The 21,690-nt window shown below is 33.3% G+C and overlaps 1 protein-coding gene across 3 annotated transcripts in view; it reads left to right on the top strand.

Annotated features, from left to right (window-relative positions):
• ADGRL3 (adhesion G protein-coupled receptor L3) overlaps positions 1–20,622 on the top strand; it is a 687,513-nt gene extending 666,891 nt beyond the window's left edge. For all 3 annotated transcript variants that reach the window (XM_042984449.1, XM_042984448.1, XM_042984447.1), the window contains one exon: positions 18,952–20,622. In XM_042984449.1, the coding sequence (XP_042840383.1) occupies positions 18,952–19,751 (800 nt within the window). In that variant the 3' untranslated portion in view covers positions 19,752–20,622. The remainder of the gene's footprint in view (positions 1–18,951) is intronic.
• Positions 20,623–21,690: the final 1,068 nt, after the last annotated feature.

Here is a 21,690-nt window from a genome sequence, read left to right as displayed (position 1 = left end):
AGGACAAAATCTAGATCCCAAACAAGATCTATCTGAGCACGAAACCCTATTCATGACAACAAAAATTTTCACTCTTTTCTTATTATGACAGTTTTTCATGAAGCTTGCTAAGATTAGAATAAAGATATTTTCCAAGAATGTATTTCAAAGTGATTTTTATCACTTCACATGGAAATAAGATATTCTTAAAACCACAAGTTATAACATCTTTATTTCTTAATTTCCTTCATGTACCATTGATTTCCTTCTACTTTATTTTGCTCTAGGTATAGTTCTTTAGTGTGGTTTCAGCCTATTCATTTAGTGAAAGAAAAGCTTTAAAATACTGTAAATATATGGAGAAATGGGTTGGCCATACTTTTCAAAACTGTTTGGTATGGAATATGCTGATTTGCTATGCATTATTGTCCTAGTTTTAGGACTTAGGTTGCAAGAAGATTTTTATAATCATTGTCTTCTTTCCTGGAAGGCCTCAAGGTACTTTACTGGTAGAATCCTTTAACTTTAATTTTTTATGTTTCAGTAAAAGGATGAATGAACATTTTGGTCAGGGAAAAATTTTGTTAAAAAATCAGGTAAATAGCTTCTGCCTATAATGATTTAGTATTAGAACCAACCAAAGATACAACTTTCCCCAGCTATTTATACTTCTGAATTTGATATTGTACCTTGTCAGGACAATGTGAAAATGCCTAGAACGAGTAGAAAATCTGTTTGAGTTAACTTCAAAAAGATACTGATGATGTATAAATTAAACTATTTTATGTGCTAATTCCAGTTTTCACAAAAACTATGGACTGTCTTAAAATTTAAAAACAAAACCTGACTGTACCTCTCATCTGGAAAAATGTTTCTACTGGATTATAAACATAAAGGTTCTGATGATATAATGTAGTTTATAGCATCCAAAGTTAATTAACAAAATCATTACTTGTTCAAATTATTTTTTCTAAGAAATAGATTGTATTAACTTATATCTGCTACTTTCAAAGTAATTAGAGATTAATTCAATTATATGAAAAATTAAATTGTGGAAGAGGGTTAGCCAAAGAGAGCCCTCATTAGAAAAAGATACTTATGGGGCACCTGGGTGGCTTAGTCAGTTAAGGATCTGACTCTTGACTTTGACTCAGGTCATGATCTCATGGTTCATGAGTTTGAGCCCCACATTGGACTCTGCACTGACAGCACAGAGCCTGCTTGGAATAATCTGTCTCCTCTCTATATGCCCATCCCCCACTTGTTTGTTTCCTCTTTCTCTCTGTCTCTCAAAAAAAAAAAAACACTAAAAAAAGGAAGAAAAAAGAAAGATATAGTACTTAAATTGTCATTATCAATAATTGTGTAGTATCTGATTAAAATAGCTTCTATTTTATTGAACTACATTACATACAGAAGCATATACTTTACATAGCTCAACCTTATATACTGCATGTCATTTGAAAGTAAGTGTTTATCTGATAGGTTCTCCTATGATTTTCCTAATAGTCTTTCTTCATAATTTATCATTATAAGGAATGTGGGTGCTTCAAAAACTAAGATAAGTTACCCATCACATTCATAGGAAGTAATTTATAACCCTGGAAAATCATTGGAGAATTAAGAAAGATTTGAGAGGATACACAGATTGAAAGAAGATAGTTAATCTTGATGTAGACAAATGGAAACAATGTAAGTTTCCTGAAACAGCCTCATTTCTAAGAAGGACAAAATTATGATTATATGATGAAATAGGCCTTCTCTGAACGTTATTAAGAATCTCTTTGTTCATAGATAACTTCTTTGAATTTACTTTTCTCAGACATGTTTTTAAAATGTTGGTTCTAAATTTAATATTCAGGTTTTAGCCAGGATAGACTTTCTGCATGTAAGCTATACAATTTGTTCAATATAGGAAAGTCTGTCAATATAGTACAGAGCATTATACAAAAAGTCAGATTTTTTTCACATTGGTAAATCATTTCCTATTGTTAAGTAGTTACTATATTTTCGTTTTTTTTTTTCTGAAGTGTGTTTTATTAAATGAAAATGCACAAGCTGTGTGTGATTTATAAATAAATATAGCTGTGGAATTGGCTACATACCATTAACAGATATCAAGAGATAATCTGATGTAGAGAAAATGAATTAAATATAGTGTGAATGACAAAGATAAATACTCTTATGCTAAATGCCTTTGATTTACTAAAAAGAACTGTAATTTACCGCTATTTTGCCTGTGGTTAAGCAAACTCAGCTGGTTATCTTTAGGCTTAGTATTTTTGTTTTCAGTACTATGGAATGTATTCACAAATGTCCAAATGTATTCAACACGTCCCAATTTAACAGCACACAGAAAGATATCCCTTTGATTACAAAGGATGAGTTTTAGAGATGAATGACTGAATAGTATAGGTTCATCATTTCCGTTACAGATTAACCACTTACACTGTTGTGCAGCCAAGATTCACCAAGAATTCTAAGTTCCAATTCTACCATATTTGTCTTGAGCTGTCAGAAAACCCAAGATCTTTGAGAAGCTTTGCTTTCAGCTAATTATGTAAAATTATTATATATAATTATAATATGTAATGCAATATATATTATATAATATAAAATATAAATATATAATACAAAAAATTAAACTTTAAAGCTATATATATGTGTATATATATACACTTTAGATTTTAGATTAAAGAAGGAGTTCTTAAAAACAAAATAACTAAGATTATGAACTATAACAAAAAGTAATGTTCTTGCCTCAAAATGTAAACAGTATTCATAACAGTAAGATATTGGGAGAAAGAGTAAACAACATATAACACACAAAATGTTATGCCTACATTGTATAAAGAATGTCTATAAACCAATATATACAGGCAAAAGATAAGAACGGGCAATTCACAGAATGAGAGACCCTTATGGCCAATAAACATGAAAAATGACCCCATCTCTTTGGTAATCAGGGAAGTGCAAAGCATAATAGTAATATGAGATATCGTGTGATACTTGTATGAAATTGGCAAAAATATCAGGCTTACAATACTAAGTCCTAGTAAGAATCTGAGAAATTTAATTTCTCATGGAAGTGTAAAGTGATACAAATACATTTGACAGAATTTTGGCAATATGTTCTAAATTGAAATGTGAGCAATATATGGCCAGTAACTTGACTTCTAAGTATTTATTGTAGAAAAAACCATGCGTCTGGACAAGAAGACCTATATAATGTCATCTAGCGCAAAATAAAGACAAATAGACAAGGTAATGTCTAGGGTTCCCACATCTAAATCTTTGAACTTCTATATTACAATAGAACAAAACCTCTACATTCAGAATATTTAATTTCGTATTGAACTAACAATAACCCAAATCTGTACTTTGGAGAAAACATATCATTGAAGTCCATGGTAATAGATTCCCAGTGAATGAATTTTCTATTAAAAAAAGCTGAGGTATCTCCGAACCATTTGAAAGAAATTTAATAGGCAGGTTGATTAAAATTTAATAGCAAACTTGTTGGCTATTAAAAGTGCACAGTGTGATAAATCAAGATGTCAGCTCTTCAATTTATGACTTCAGAAAAAAATGATGAAGGTTTCTTGGCTTTCAATAAAATATTTCTTCTTTGACACTTTGTAATTTCATTAATTATTTGAATAAAAACAGTACAAAATATAAAATTATGGTTTCTGTGGTTTTTAAAATTATTTTATATAATTTTTAAGGATAGCATGCAGATTCTTTTAGTTTTGTTAATGATTATAAACAACTTGGTCTTGATTTATATGGCTGTTCCTATTTTATAAAATAAGCCTTTAAAGTTGAACTTACCATTTTTGCACTGTCTGTAGATTGTGTGTGCATGTTGATATTTCATTGTTACACAGAAAAAGAAAAAACAGGAAACAAAGTACTTAAAATAGACAATGCCTATTCAATCAGTTTTCCATAGATGTGCAAGTCTCTTATCGATTTACTTTCATTTTTGTTTCTTTGTGTTATATAAATTAACACATGAATATGAAAATTAAATAATTGACCATTACAGAAAAGTAATGCACTCCTATAAGGCTCCTAATAAAATGTTATCAAAACATGTTTTTGGGGTGCACCTGCATGGCTCAGTCAGTTGCACATCTGACTTTGTCTCAGGTCACGATCTCGCAGTACGTGAGTTCAAGTCCCACGTCGGGCTTGCTGCTGTTAGCCTGTTAGCACAAAGCCTGCTTTGGATCCTCTGTCCTCCTCTCTCTGCCCCTCCACCCCTTGCAAAAATAAATAAACATTAATAAAAAAACATAATTTTGGGAGAGGATGCTAAAAATATTCAAACATTACTGTTTAAATATGTTTAAATAAAATCACCAGAGTCAGGTGTGACCTTGAACAGATTATGAATGTCTTTGGACCTGTTTCTTTATGTAGTAAATGATGGTAGTAGATTAGATAATGTTAAAACCTTATTTACTTCTAAATTCTGAGTTATAACTTTCTTCCATTATGTTATACTGCAATTCATCGGGTAATACCTACATACATAAGATGTGTGTGGGGTCCTTCTGATTCATTTTTTCCAGTTTTCTTCTTTGTATTAAAGTTAACTCACTAGGGGCGCCTGGGTGGCTCAGTCGGTTAAGCGTCTGACTTTGGCTCAGGTCATGATCTCACGGTCCGTGAGTTCAAGCCCCGCATCGGGCTCTGTGCTGACCGCTCAGAGCCTGGAGCCTGTTTCCGATTCTGTGTCTCCCTCTCTCTCTGCCCCTCCCCTGTTCATGCTCTGTCTCTCTCTGTCTCAAAAATAAATAAACGTTAAAAAAATTTTAAAATAAAGTTAACTCACTAAAGAAAAAGGCTTACCTTTTTTATTTTTTCTTTATGCCAGTTTTCTTAGCTCTTTGAAAAGGAAATCAAAGCCATAGGACCCTTTCACCAGAAAGAAAAGCAGTCATGTGTGGGTGCCCAACTGGCTTCACAAACATGCACCTAAACCATTTTACATACAATTTTAAGGGGGTCACAACTTGACCCCTCCATCTCCTGGTAAAAGACCCTTTGTTTAACACTCAAGTTAGTATTTTAACTCTGTAGAAAATACCGTCACTAATGAAGCTATTTTTTACTTGTACAAAATGAAGCCTCCGTGATGGGCCAAAATTATGTTCTGAAGACAGAAGCACAGAGGCATTATCCAGTAGTAACTTTGCTTTATTTATAACTCCAATTGATATGCATTAGTCAGTCCATGTCATGGAAATGGCTTCATAAAACAAAAAATACGTCGAATCAAGGGAGAGAGAACCATGAGGGGATGTAATGGAGGACAAAACATATTAAAGAAGAAAGAATTATCCAGGTGAAACTGTTTTATTGAAATAAAACAAACAAAAAATTTATCATCCTATATATTCATAAATAACAAGAATTTGAAAATTAGACATGTTGGTATGAGACTCTCAGGAATGGGATATTCAGTTGGTTCGTTAGAACACCAGGGTCTAGAACTATACACCTTTGCTTGTCCAATAAGACAAATAAGAACGAAAGTACATTTAAAAAAAAAAGTGAGGGGCAGAGCAGAGTGACAATTCAAGTTATTTTAAGAGCTTTTCAGCATACTGTGGTTAGCCTGCTGTCAAGAAGAAACGTTTGAAAACGTTTCTGAATGATATGATATGGATTCAAGTGGGATTCAACTGTCATCTTTTTTCAGATCTTTTTTTCACTTCACACTTTCAAAGCCTGCAGCTCCAGCTCCTTCAGTTTTCAGGCCTCAATTACGTGTATCACACTGAACTGGCCTAGACAGTGTTGTCATTCAAGGCCTGCCCGAGTCAAAACACCTATTTTATTTTCATAATGAAAAAAATACAACACTTTTGTGGTAAACCTGTGCATTTGAAAAGGGTGTACTCATTATTATCCCATTCAAATTTCACTCATTCAGAAACTTTTATGTCTATCTCTATCTTCAGGTATAAATAAAGTAAAAAAGACTCTTCTTAAAATGACTATGATTTTACACTTCATGTTTTTCAGTAGGTTTGGGATCTGACTTGCAAATAATTGTCAGAAAAACTTCCCTATGTTTTTCAGCATGGAATATGAAAATCCCTTTTTGCTTTGTATCATGCTTTTACTAGAAATAAAGATCTCTTGGTTAGCTCTCTGTTGACAGTTTTGTTGACGATTCACATATATTGAAAGTCAACTTAATTCCTTTTCCATGGTTTTATTAAAGACCTTACCCTTGTTTCTGACAGCAAATAGGCAGTTTTGACTAGACTGTACCCAGGATTTAGTGTGTCAGATAATTAAGAAACAACTATTTTTATATTACTGCTTTGAGGTTTTTACCTTGAGCTTTTTTTTACCCAATTTGAGCTTTTTATTTTAAGTCACAGTAGGTTGTGCTGAGTTTTCCCCCCGTCTTGTCATATTATCTGCAGCTAGTATTCAAGTAGCAATTTGTATTTCCAAATAATTACATGAGTGTTTTTTTCCTGCTTTAAATATACCTGGTATAGTGTTAGAAGGAAATAAATCACATTAGGAATTAGACAATTGGCACTTGTAAAAAATTTACTCAAATTATAAAACTGCTCATAATTGGTAAAATGACTTGTGTTAGTTTGTTACATTAAAGATGCCATAGATTTCACATGGGCTTTTTTTCATTATTTAAGCAAGTATTTACCAAGCTCTGGGAACTATTCTAGACCCTTGGTACAGAGCGGTAATAAAACCCAGTGTATTCCTTGTTTTTTTGGCGTTTACATTCCAATGAAATTTGTACATAAACATTCTTTTCCCATATGTAGTGTTGTAACTATCTTCTCTACCCAGCAACATCAGCTTATTTGTGTCTTCAACCTGACTAACCAGTAAGCTTAACTTTTTAGCTGAAAAACAGTGACAGATGGTCTGTAAACACCGATCTTCTTGGAAGTCTGCAGCAATTTCATAGCTATTAGAAGGGAAGTTTACAAATCAGAAGTTAGTTGGAAGGAAGAGGAAGAGACAGGATGGACAGTACCTTGGAAAATAGTATCGGAATTCAAAGTGACCTGGGTAAATTGGGGAAACAGCCAGAAGCAAACAGAATAGGCTTCAGCTAAGACAAGTGAAATGTAGTGCAGCTATGGAAAAAGACAAATGTAACTTTGTACACAAAAGACCCAAGAAGACAGGTTCTGTACAAGTTTTTAGTTAAGAGATCTAGGCATTGGCAACAAGCCAGTGTTTTTGACACAGGGCCACCTTTCAAAGGTACAATTGAAATGCATAAATGTGATCATGGACTGTAGGAACCATGCGAAAACACCTTATCGCACTTGTTTGGAATGGCAACAGGAAAAACAGCCTCTTGCAAGATTTGAGTGTCCATAAAATGATGGAAAATGATTGCCTTCTAACACTAGGGAATCAAACCACAGATAACTGGTCACTCAAACATATCCCTCATTCTTTCAAACCAGCAAACCCATAAAGCTTATCCACAACTTCATACTCTGCAAAACTCTAATGATCAAATTTGATATCCTATTCCTCAGTTCCTGTTACTGAGCCCTCACTTATATTTTAACTCAATTTTTAGGGTTAAAGTCAGTTATAGTGACACTAATTAACTTGATTTCAAATGGGGCATAAGATGTAAAAAGGTGAGTCATCATAAAAAAGCAACTTTAACCAGTGATCCTTCTTCTATCAGGAAAAAGGCTCTTAATACCAAGGATAAAGAAGAAAATGTATTTTGTTGGAAAGTTCTAGATTATTTTTATCAGTATTTGTGTAGTTTTAGATTTAAAAGCAGGTGGATCTTAATTATGACTGTATGTGACTCATTGTGACTATAGATCTGTACCTGATCTGGGTTACACTTGGTTTTGAGGAAGCTACCTTCCAAAGCCACGTGGCTGGGACTGAATATTGTTCCATTTAGTCAACATTGTATCACTCCATGGCTGTATACCAATAGCATTTCTGTTATTGTTGCTGGACTTTCCAGATTAGCAAGAATTGACAAATAAAAAAAAACTCAGTCTTCCTACATTAGTAATTTCACTAATAAGAGTGTCTTTAGGTATATTCAAAACTTAGAATACACTTAGCAAAACTAAAAACAACTTTATGCTAGGAAAGCTATGACCAGATGGCCTATCTATCAAAAATTTTGATAGCTTCATTAGAATTCAATTACAGAACTCCATTTTTGTGTGATTAAATTGTTTGTTCTTATATTTTTAACCTTTAAATAAACTGAATGACAGCCAGAAAAAATATTGAGTCACATGCTTTTTGCTTATGTTTGGTTCTTCCTAACTCAATTGTTTCCTTATTTTAAATCACAGAGCATATTCTTTTACATTGGTATAGAAAAATATATATACATATAGAGAGAGACAGATATGACAAAGGAATATTTTCTTTGGCAATCTACGTGAAGCAAGTGGGCAGAAGTAGCATGCAATCTTCCCAGCTTGTTTGTTTTTTAATCAGTTCAAATTAAGAAATATGTAGTAATGAAGGAAAATATATAGAAATACAGATATAGGGCGCCTGGGTGGCTCAGTTGGTAAAGCATCTGACTCTTGGTTTTGGCTCAGGGCATGATCTCGCGATTTGAGTTCAAGCCCCACGTTGAGTTCTGCATTGATAGTGTGGAGCTTGCTTGGGATTCTGTGTCTCCCTCTCTTTCTGCCCCTCCTCTGTTCGCACTCTGTGTCTCTCCGTCTCTCAAAAATAAATAAACATTTAAAAAAAAGAAGAAGAAGAAGAAGAAATACAGATAGATGCTCCAGCCATAAAGATCTAACCCTTATTTGATCTATGAGGGAAAATAATGAATTTTAGCAATTTTATATATTTAGGGTTTTTACCCTAGTTCATTTTAAGTTGTTTACACCTTTCATTTTCTGTTAAAATTCTTAGAGTAATTTTAGAAAGTAATTATTTGTATTGGAAGGCTAGAATTGTAATTGTATTGTAACTTGAAGGCTAGAATAATAAACATTAGTAGCAGGTGCAATTTACAGGTAGTTTGCTTTTTTAAAATGTTGTGCAGGCCAAATCTGGTCTCTAACAATCATAAATTTGTGTAACATCAACGATACACATGTTTAAGATGTATAGTATTCTGTTTCTTATCTGAATGGCACAATAGCCAACTCTTTGTAGTTTTTCTTGCTGGTATTCTATATATTTATCAGTGGGAAGTGACATCCTGATTGATCCATTGTACGATAAAGTGGAGATCTGCCGTCTCACTCTGTTAAAAACATTTAAATGTGTATGTTGTACAATTTCAGCAAATACTCATCGAGCATTTAATAAGTGGAAAATTTTGTGCTACTTCTGTGCTAGTTCTGTGTGGAATGTGTAGGATGCAAACACATGGCTTATTTCCTGAAAGAATTGTAACCTTCCAGTTTTATAAATCCGACAAGCTATATTGTACTTTAAATCTAGAGATGTTCACTTACCCAATTTTGAGGTTAAAATATCTGTTATTTGGGGTGTCTGGCTGTCTCAGTTGGTAGAGCATGCGACTCTTGATCATGAATTCAACCCCAACATCGGGTATAGAGCTTACTTAAAAAAATAGATAAAATAGGTGTTACTTGATTGATAATTTGCTATATAACAAAGAACTATGATTTTGAAAAAAAATAAAATAAAACTACCATGGCCAAGTTTTTTCTTCTCATTTTTTGCATTTTCTATGAATAAATATTTTTGTTTCATTCAATATAGATTACTTATTTTGCGATAATTGTAGATTCACTTACAGTTATATGAAATAGTGAAGAGATTGTGTTCCTTGTACCCAGTGTTCTTCAATAATACCTTGTAAAACTATACTACAAAATCATGCCAGAATATTGACCGATACCCAGCAGTCTTGTTCAGATGTCTTCAATATTACTTATATTTCATTGTATTTGTGTGTGTGTGTGTGAGTGTGTGTGTGTGTGTTTAGTTCAATGCAATTCTATCTATCAAGACTCGGTTTGTGTTATACCAGCATAGCCTACATACAGAATAGCTCCATAGCCACAGGGAAGCCTCATGTTGCCCATGTATGACCATTTCCACTTCCCTCCCCCTTGCATCTTTACCCCTGTCAACCACTAATCTGTTCTCCATTTCTATCATTTTGTCATTTTAAGAATCTTATGTATATCTATATGGAAATATATTATATATATATATATATATATATATATATATATATATATGGAATCAGTTAGTACATAACCTTTTGGATTGTCTTTTTTACTCTGTATTATTATCCAGAGATTCATCCAGTTTGTTGTATCAATAATTGTTCTTTTTTTAATTAATGAATAGTGTTTCCTGGTAAGGATGTGCCACAGATTGCTTAACCATTCACCAGCTGAAGGATATCTGGGCTGTTTCCATTATGGACTATTATAAATAAGGCTGCATGAACATTCATGTATAGGTTTTTATGTGAACATAAATCTCCATTTTATCTGGGATGAATGTCTAAGAGTACAATTGCTGGGTGGTATGGTAATTGAATGGTTACTTTTATAACTATTTTCCAGAGTAGCTATACTATTTGACATTCCTCCAGCAAAGTAGGAAAGATCCAGTTTTCTTCACCCTTGCCAGCATTTAATGTTGTCACCATTTAAATTTTAAGTGTGTAGTGATGTCACATTGGTTTCTTTAATAATTTTTTTTAAGTTTATTTATTTTTAGAGAGAAAGAGACCCAGCACGAGTGGGGGAGTGGCAGAGAGAGATGGACAGAGAATTCCAAGCAGGCTCCACATTGTCAGTGCAGAACTCGACACAGGGCTCAAACTCATAAACTGTGAGATCATGACCTGAGTCGAGATCCAGTCAGATGCTAAAACAACTGAACCAGCCAGGCTCCCCACATTGTGGTTTTAATCTGCATTTTCTTAATAGCTAATAGCAATTCTTTTCATGGTCTTGTTTGCCACCTGTATATCCTTTGCTGTAAAATGTCTTTTTATGTCTTTGGCCCATTTTCTAATTAGATTGGGTTTTTTGTTGTTGTTGTTAGTTTTTTGCTTTGGGTTGTTTGGGTGTTTGTCTGTTTGTTTGTTTTTACTGTTGACTTTTAAGAGTTCTTCCTGTATTCCAGATACTAACTTTTCTTGGATTGCAAATATTTGTAAATTTGTTTGCAAATATTTTCTCCTGGTCTACTGATTGTATTTTCATTCTCTAATGTATATACTGAATTAACAAATACTTGTGTTCAATCTGACTATCCTCATACAATTTGTATTTTCCTCTCCTCAGTCACATTTTCTTTCTTTATCATCTAACATAAACATGCATTCTGCCTATCATTTTTTACACATGGCCTAATTATGTTTAATAAAACTATTCCTCTGATATTTTGCTTTTTTTTTTGGTTAAACAATTTTGGAGGTTGGAGGTTGCAACTCATACTAATGATATATTAGGCACAAGGTACATCTATTTACAAAGAGATGAAATAATTTAGCTTTCTTACTTTATGGGCCAAAGTTCAAACAACCAGTTGGAAAATGGAAAATGGAAAATGGAATTATATATATGCTGGATATTATGAAGTCAATACTTTATTTGAAATATTTAAAATAATATCCATATGATTATTAGATTTGTAAAATCACCTAATTAGTATGCTTACTACAGTGTACTAACGAGAGTGATTATATCTTATTTTGATGTAAGGGATTCCTTTTCTTAGAATTTTAAGAAATGTCAAATTCTTCTGTTGTGTCCACAACTGCTCTCCAAATGTGTGTTTTATTGTAAATGTTGCCTTTTATTCTTTTTTACTTTCATTGAAAACAACCCAACGGTTTCTGTGAATGAGGGAATGTTTTGTTTATTTTGGCTTTTCTTTCCGTGTTTTAAACTTTTTTTTTCAGCTTTTGTTTTGTGTTTTGTTTATATGGAAGACTATATTTTGCTTTCATTTTTTTATTTTTTATTTTTAGCAAGCATGGGAGTATACTCTTGCTTATACTTTGGGAAAGAGAACACCCTATATATGGCTTAATCAACATCATAAACCATTTTCTTTCTTTCCCATTGACTCTTGGATATGTGCATTATTGGAAACATGTGTGCTTTAGTGGCATATATTTTTGAGTCTAATTAGCTGCCTGCCTGTAATCAGGACTATATCAACTGTTGTCATTCTAAATGTTTCCTTTCTTTTTTTCAAACACATTTGCCTGATTGACCTTTTTTTTTTTTTTTCTCTGTCTTTCTATGGGGCTGCTCCAGGAGCCATGGCTAATCATCTTATAAGCAATGCTCTGCTTCGTCCGCATGGTACTAACAATCCCTATAATACATTGCTTGGGGAACCGGCGGTCTGTAACAACCCTTCTGTCAGCATGTACAACGCACAAGGTGTGCTGGAGTTTATCTTAATTTTTTCAAGTGAGAGTCCCATTTTATGTAGCTTTTATGGCCACATTCTATTTTGCGTTCTTTCCACTGCCTTTTCTTTCTTTTGGAAGCAGACACACAGACTCCCTTTGCCTTCCACCCCTCTTGGTGCTTTTATTTTCCATTTTCCTTAGGTTTCCTTTAGTAACAAATGGTTTCCCTCCTTCTGATAAACAAATGCTTAATTCACCAATACGTGTTTGTTTCTCTGTAATGTTATAAAATGTATTGTGTCGTGTCAGTGCTTGTCTTGTTGTTGATTGATTTCTATATTAAACACCCATGTATGTATTTTGAGAAATGAGAATTTGCCTAAGGTAAGTAAAATAAAGAAAGACTTGATTTGATAGTCTTAATGGTATAAGATCAAGAAAGTAATCTTTGTTATGCCATGAAGAATACTCTAGGTGCAAGGCATCAGTACTGTTGAAAGCACTTAGATCAGCTCCATGGAAAATTACATTGAGCTAAGCCACGGAGAAAAGATCCATTCCGTTTGCTATTGAACTGAACAATACCAAGTTAGGTTCCACACTAGCTTGCCATTGCCTGTGTGAGTGACTCAGGACAGTCGGGATTTTTTTTCCTGCTGTGGCTACCTGTGAAAAACAAAGCTTTGGGATATGGTTCTTCTGAATGATATGAAAATTTAATTACTTTAAATGATATAAAATTTTAATTACATCCCAAACAAATAAGCATAAATCTCTTTAAAACCACTTACAATATGAGTGTTTGGACAGGCATTACCTTCTCTAAGAATAAAGATGTACTGGGGCACAAGAAATTAAAACAATTCATATCATTTGGAAGAAACCACAGGAAAAAAATTAGTCAAATAAAACTTTCCTAAAAGAAAAGTCCTAGTTAGGGATCCACTTATGTAATATTATATCTGAAAGAAAATTCACTATAACAAAGAGACTTAAAAGTGGTTGTTTGAAGTTGGATGTGACAGATTAGCAGTATATTAGCTTTCCTAGGCAATTCTGAATAAAATTTCTATTATTCTTTATGGGAATCTCTGTGTTTTCTTTTCCTTCTCAGTCAGAGATAAAAGATTAGTGGCATGAGTGTGTAAAACTTGGTGTGAGTGGCCATCCCATGAAAGTTTGCTTGTTGCAGAACTGAAATTGGGTGTCTAAAACCTTCTGAGTTTCCCAGATACCTTGCCAGGGACAAAGGATGATTTTAAATTATTTCAAAATTTCTGAAGTCAGTAATACAGAGTGACTTCAGGAATATGCTCAAACTGTATCTCAGTAGGATGAAGTAATTAGCGAATTTTTGAATTATCAAGTTTCAGAAGGCCTGCATGTCTAAGAATCAGACTTTGAGAATCAAAAGCAGGGATAGAGCTCATGAATTCTCTTCACCACATTGCTGACATTCTGTCAGCCTGTGCCCATTTCCTTTAATGGGACCCTTCTCCCCTCAGGATTTCATACATTCAGTTGTTGAAATCCTCCATTTGTTATGTATATTTTTTCCTTCCACTGAGCTGAAATTTGCCTCTGACCATGATACTTTGATTTGCCTTCTAGAGCAAGGAAGAGCAAAGTATTCTGCTTTCTGTGTCAATCCTTTTAAATACTTTGAAAGCAATTGATCTGGCTTCTTTGAGTCCTCCATTTCCCCAGTAAAACCACCCCGGTGCCATCAATACGAGATAGTTTCTGGATCCTTCCTGGTGGTTCCCTCTCTAAATTGTCTCTCCTCTGTCAATGTCCCTATTTTATTGTGGCCCTCAGTGAAGTGTACATAACACTTGTTGTATATTTCACAACATAACAAATGTGGCTTAACAGAACAAGTCAGCAGACCTTATACAGGCTGGGTTTTTTTTGTTTTTTGTTTTTAAATTAGGTTAAGTTACAGATAATTGTGTCATTATAAACATTTTGCAATGTGCTGACATCTTAGTACGTTTTCAGTGATGTTAAGTGAAGATTTATACCATATCTGCAAATTAAATCTATTCTACATTATTCACTTTATGCAGAGTTGGAAAAACACTAAAAATTGTTTTACTTATTGAATATTGTTTCAGAACATGTAAAAATTTAGACCACATTTTGTTTAGCTTTTTTGATTATTCAGATATAATTTCTAATGTCTTATGTAACAAAAAACTAACAATTATTAATCTGTATGTCTTCCCTAATTCAATATCTGCTTTCTTGTCCTGTTTTATTTTTACTGGAATCATAAATTAGGCGATTTTTCTAAGGATGGAACACTATTGTAAACACTCTCAAAGTGAAATTCTGTAGATGCGAATTTAAAGTAATACCATATACATATAAGGTTTTATTCCTGTGGAATTTATTACTGGATATTGCTATTACGATGATCAATAAATACACAAATTCTTCTGAATGGGTTTATTGTTTTTCCCAGCAAATTAAATAAATACTACTGACTTTTCTTAAAAACAAGAGCAAACAATTTTTATTAATGTTTCTCAGAGTCAGAGGTGAAATTATTTAATGGCTTAATGTTTTAATATTTTTTAAGATATTAAACTATGGTAGTGCTTAAAATCATTCTTTTTACCACTGACCCCAAATAAATCTTAGTGATTGTCATATTGCTACTAATCTTATGCTTTCAGATGAATGCACTTAATATTCTTACTGGCAAGGGGAAATCTTACATGAAATATAGGTGGCTCGGTATGTACTGGAGTGGTTTATGTTGAAGTACCACTTGGTTCTGTTCTATTGGGTCTTCTAATTCAGTTGCACTAAGACCATCCAAGCAAAGGAGCATTCAGATATAAGTATCCATATTTGTTTGTAATGCCTTTATTTAAAATATGTAGAGATGTGTTCATAGAGTTACTGAAGCATATAGAGTTAGGAATAAAGATGAATAATATGCTTTTATTATATTGGATTGAGATTCTATCTGTGGACATTTTTGAAAACTTCATGCATTGTATTTCTGGACCATTATATTCTTATCAGGATTAGAAAATTCAATTTTTGCAAGATAAATCTTGTTATAGATTAACCTATCAAGAGAGCATATAGAGCCAAAGTCATGATTTTACAAAATAATTTACATTTTAAAGTAACTAATTCTACCATAGAACTTAAAGAAAGACATACCCTTAGGACAGGATATAATGAAGAATACATGATAGGTGGTAAGAATACAAGATCATATTATAAAATATATAAATAAATGTTCTATGATGGCTTCAAAGCCTAAGGCAGGTGGAAGAACTAGATAGTAGGGCACAGAGGAAATCTACAAGATTTTCTTTTTGATTTCAGTTCTTCCACTGTTAGCAGGGTGGAGTTAGATAAGGTTCAGCCTATTTTGGCTGGAGTTCCCTCATCTCTGAGAAGCAGGAATTGAGCTTCAGTTATCTCTCATAGGCTTTCCAGTTCTAAAATTCTGTCATTTAAGGAAGGAGCCATAATGAGCTTACAAACGATTTGCATCTGTTAGTATACTGGTTTGGCTCTTTATTTCAAATTATTTTTTCTAAAGCTATTTTGAAACTTTATTAAGAGAACCTTCCTCTCCATCTTGAAATAAAGTCAGTCTTTTTTCTGAAAAGCAAATCAACTTTTAAGTGCAAAAACCATCTCTTAAAGGAATGGTGAAATTCTAACAAGCTGGAATCTCCTGAAACGATCTAGCCCAATGAATTTCCTGGTTTTGATTTTAGGATGATTTAACCTTCCTGTAAACAAAATCAGCAAGAGCCGTCCTTCATGACCTGATTAAAATAGGAGGGTTTTTTAAAAAATAATTTTGCCAGGATTGTTTTTTAAAGGATCAGTTCTAAAAATGTTTGATTGCATGATTGTGCAAGAATCCAGAAGAAAACCGGACACTGATGGTGGTATTTTTCTTCCCCTCCTGTTGTCTTGATACAGAATAACAGTTGGATTTAACCATTTTCTTTTTTCAAAGTTTCACGACTTTTGAATATGAGCTCCAGAAATGACAGTTCTGATCAGTATTATTCACAAATGATAAGAAGCATTTGGATAGTTATAATGGGGGAAATATAACCTTTTTACGTGGAAAAAAAAGATTCATAAAGGAAAAAAGACACAAATATGGAAACCTACAACTGTGTTTTTTTCCTCTGTGTACATGCTAAAGATTTTATTTATAATTTTACTGAAAATTTTTAAAATTAAATAACATTTCTTAGAAGCAGGTATGTTCAAACATACATACACGTAAATATATGCAATATTGAAATGCAGTTGTGGGAATCGTCATGGCTTGCCTTCAAATCTTTACTCTCCTTGGTTGGTGTGATAATCTTAACTTTAAAATAGATGTGTTTTTGTTTAAAATTTGTTATAAACTGTAGAAACGCTTATTAAAGACTCATTTTATTAGCATGTGTTAAGGGGGGGTTCTTATTTTCTGACTAACATTTCAGTATTTTTAATTATGATAAACCATGTAACACAGACTCATGAATTTGGGGGCAGTGGAAATTATTTCCTTTGACTCTTTTTTCTGCATATCATCAATTTGCTTTTTACTCATGTTTCTTCTACTGTCGCTGTAAGCTTACTTGTTGTTTTTTCTTTCCTTTTCTTCATGCTGTCGTTTAGAGCCCTACAGAGAGACAAGTATGGGAGTAAAGCTAAACATTGCATATCAAATGTAATTTTTTTTAGTTCACTTTTATTGCATCACATATAGATGATGTAGTTATTAAAAACAGTTCATCTCACAATTTAAAAACTAAAGAGCCTATGAATCGACTTATATAAATTTACGTTAATAGAGATTAGACGCTTTTGTTGTCTGATTCTTTTACTGTGTCACATAATCAACATAGTTGTTAAGTCTCATGTAATGTTTGTGTGAGTTAAATTGTTTTTAAATTAAGCATTTATTTTTGCTAAGTAATTCATAAGCTTTTATTTTTTATTACTACATTCCATCATACACATATATGTCACATGCAGCATATCCACTTTATTTTACTATGGTTGTTTCCGACCTGTACCTAATGCATTGACAACGGAAGTAATACACACGTTTCAATGCATCAGTCACTCAGCCATAACCATCATGCATACCATGGCAGCCTCCACAGCAGCAATCACCCATCACATATGGCCCTTTAAAGAACATTTACTTTTATTTTTCTTAACATTGTGGATTTGTCTACAAGATATCTTATAACATGAAAATAAATCGCTTCACCCTATGTCTGTGATGGCTGCTTTTTAATGAATTTTATGCATTGCTGTCTTTAGAAACTGTTACTTGAATACAGAGTATGCAGCAAAAGTCCATATATAAATTGATACATTTGGGACACTTTATTTAAACCAGCAAAGAAGGAGTTCAGTTTTGATAAACATAACTGCATCACAGATATAGAATGAATGTTATATTTTCACAAGTTAGCAGTGTATTGAGAAGTTTAATAGAATTCTTCAATTAATTGTTCTGTAAAGAAATATTCTTTCTTACTTATGAGTATTGGTTAAATGTTTGTGTTTTATTTTCTTTCGTGGTTGCATTTGAACTGATTTTGGAACTATTATAGATTCTTGGATTTCTGTTCATTCAAGAGAATGCAAAAACCTTGAAGAAGCACGTGGTTAAATTTTATTTCACTGCAACTATTTCTTCCCAGAATAAAATGTTCAATCTCTTTTAAATTCAAAGTTTAATATGCACACAAAGTCATCACTCATTATGACATGGAATCTTTAATACTGACACTATGTTTTTAGGAATCAGATACCTGTGTCTTTACACATTCTTTTGTAGTATTACCTAATGACCCTAAATAATCGCTAATGGGTTAATATGTAGAAAATGATATTAGAAAGTAAATCTAAATATTTTTGTTTTGAAAGTTCCTAGATGCATATTATTTTGATGTGCCATTTATTTGACTAAGCATTATTTCATGACTACATCATTTTGACAAATTTAACATAATCCTTTTGTGGTTTTGTGTGTAGGAATTATGTTTAATCTTGCAAAATTATATATCAAATTATTAGAAGCTGCTTGATTCTTTCACTTTTGACCAGAATATTCAAAGTACCACACATGAATTATGTTAATATTATGCCTATTTTAATGTTAAAACAACATGTAAAATTAAAGGTAATGAATTATTAAATTGACTTTGATGTGTATAAATTGAAAGCTATGAATGATTACACCAAAATTTTGCGTTATTTTTTTTCTAAGTTATAACCAAATATGTTTCAAATAGTATCAGGCAATGTTTGTGTGGAAACTACAAATTTATAGGTTTTTTAAATTGTTATTTTAAAGAATTATTTTAGATACTTTTCCATTTATAAGGTTCCTATCAATTGTCCCCGAGTGTATATAGAAATGTGTACATATAGACTTAATAGTATGTTTTGTTTCCAACCATTTTATAATTAATTAAACGAGCTAGCAATTTATACATACTTCATAGTCGGATGTTTCTGCCTTTGTGTTTGTGTGTGTGTTCTGTGGCCAAATGGATGTAAATGTCATAGTGTTTTGTAATCTTTTTCAGAGGGGCTTCTGAACAATGCCAGGGATACAAGTGTCATGGATACTCTACCACTGAATGGTAACCATGGCAATAGTTACAGCATTGCCAGTGGCGAATACCTGAGCAACTGTGTGCAAATCATAGACCGTGGCTATAACCACAATGAGACCGCCCTAGAGAAAAAGATTCTGAAGGAACTCACTTCCAACTATATCCCGTCTTACCTGAACAACCACGAGCGCTCCAGTGAACAGAACAGGAATCTGATGAACAAGCTGGTGAATAACCTTGGCAGTGGGAGTGAAGATGATGCCATTGTCCTGGATGACGCCACCTCCTTCAACCACGAGGAGAGTTTGGGCCTGGAACTCATTCATGAGGAATCTGATGCTCCTTTGCTTCCCCCAAGAGTCTACTCCACAGAGAACCACCAGCCACACCATTACACCAGAAGGCGGCTCCCCCAAGACCACAGTGAGAGTTTTTTCCCTTTGCTAACCAACGAGCACACAGAAGATCTCCAGTCACCCCATAGGGACTCTCTGTACACCAGCATGCCAGCACTGGCTGGTGTGCCTGCCACAGAGAGCGTTACCACCAGCACCCAGACCGAACCCCCACCGGCCAAATGTGGTGATGCCGAAGATGTTTACTACAAAAGCATGCCAAACCTAGGCTCCAGAAACCACGTCCATCAGCTGCACACCTACTATCAGCTAGGTCGCGGTAGCAGTGATGGATTTATAGTTCCTCCAAACAAAGATGGGACCCCTCCAGAGGGAAGTTCAAAAGGACCAGCTCATTTGGTCACTAGTCTATAGAAGATGACACAGAAATTGAAACCGACAAAACTGCTAACACCTGGTTGACTGTTCTGAGTTGATATAAGCAGTGGTAATAATGTGTGTACTCCTAAATCTTTATGCTGTTCTTGAAAGACAAACACAAACTTTCAGACTTTTTTTTTTTTTTAACTGGGATTTTTAGGTCAGCCCAGGGGAGAAAGATAACTGCTGAAATTCCCCTGTGCCCTCTCCTTTCTTGTCTTTTCCCCCTCAGATGGAGACTTCATTATGTTAATGAACGAGATATGAAGAAAATGGCGCTCATTGTGGCCTTGTTGAATTATGTTGTGTTTGTTCTAACATCTCTGATGCTCTGTTACTATGATTACAAGGACCTGATTTTTAAAAGGCCAGAACAGTTGTTTGACATTAGTAACAATGCTGCATCTAGATTGGAGTGCTGCACAAACAAACATAAAAACAAAGCAAAACTGTATCACATAGTGGTTTTTAGTCACTCACAACCTGAATTCACCACAGTGGGAATAGCTGTGGAATACAAAATAAAACAACAAATTAATAATGAAATGGAGGGGAATTCTAGAATTATATGCTAAATGCATATTTTATGATTTGCTGTATTAACTGATGATAAAACTAATGGCAGAAAAAAAATTGAACAATTTCTATGTAATGTACAGATACTAGCATTGCACATATAGTCAGCTTTCTGTTCCTCCAGAATTTGAGTCCTGTTAATGTAGTGGAAAAAAAGAGATATTTTTTCTTTTTCTTTCGTGCTGGTCTTGCAAGTTTGTCTGCCAGTAAGAGAGCAAAGTTTCCTTCCTTCCTTCCTTCTTTTCTTTCTTCCTTCATTTTCTTTGCTTTTTCTTCTCTTTTTCCTTTCTTCTTTTTTTCTTTCCTTTTATTTTTCCTTTATTTTTTCTTTAAAATTTCACCTGGCAAAAAAAAAAAAATAAATAAATAAATAAATGAAACTATCACTTTATAAGAATCATTTTCTAGTAATGCAAACAAATTATTTTTTACAAAAAAATAAAATAAATAAAATTAGACTTCCTTCCCTCACTATATATCTTTATTCAGTCAGAATATTTCCAAGAGCATTTTTGCAGATTAGAGCAGGACGAACTTTTATGTTTACAGTATACATCTGTTGTAATGCAAAGTATATTTGGCAAGCAGTTGATCACCAAGACAGTAGCTATGATTCTAGAAGTCAAGAGGCGTCAATAGAACTAGTGGGGCTTCTGCATGTGAAAAAAAAAACGATATCCCATAGGCATTAAAGTGCTGAATGCTCAGTCTGATCCCCAAGTGGGCACCCGCACTACCAATTTTTAAAGGAAATTCACTCCCTTGTAGTAAGAAATGAAAGGTCAAGTTATTTTGAAGTGATTTTTTTAAACTCTTCTGTTTATTAACAGGAAAATTTATTTATTTGACAGGATTTTAAGTAATGTAGGAATACAAGAGGTAAATTAGCAGCACATATAATTTTTTTTTAAATTTATGATCCATTTTGTATGGTCTCAAAGTTGGATGACCTCATTACTAATATTTGTTGTAAAAGTGAAACTTGTTTGCCAACCAATAAACAACTGATTGAGATTTAGAAGACATTGTTTTGATGTATGTACTATATGATGAATTATTCTTTTCATTTTTCTCGTCTTTCCTTCTGTTTTCATTATATATACTTTGCTAATCGATTACTCTATGGCCCAAATGAGCCATGCAATAGAAATCAGATCTGCCTAGAAGAATAACCTAAGCACAAAATTTTACCATTTTTGCAGACAAAGTAAACCAGAAAAATGGGATGGGCATGTTTATGTTGAATGAAATAAGATGCATAACTTACTTTTAAGCAGGTTAATATAAGCTACTATGTGCTTATTTTATAAGCAGCAGCCATCATGCTTACTATAAAAACCAGCTTCAATCTGAGATT

The sequence above is a fragment of the Panthera tigris genome, chromosome B1, assembly GCF_018350195.1.
Source record: "Panthera tigris isolate Pti1 chromosome B1, P.tigris_Pti1_mat1.1, whole genome shotgun sequence".
NCBI lineage: Eukaryota > Metazoa > Chordata > Mammalia > Carnivora > Felidae > Panthera > Panthera tigris.
This window is presented reverse-complemented; position numbering and strand designations above follow the sequence as displayed.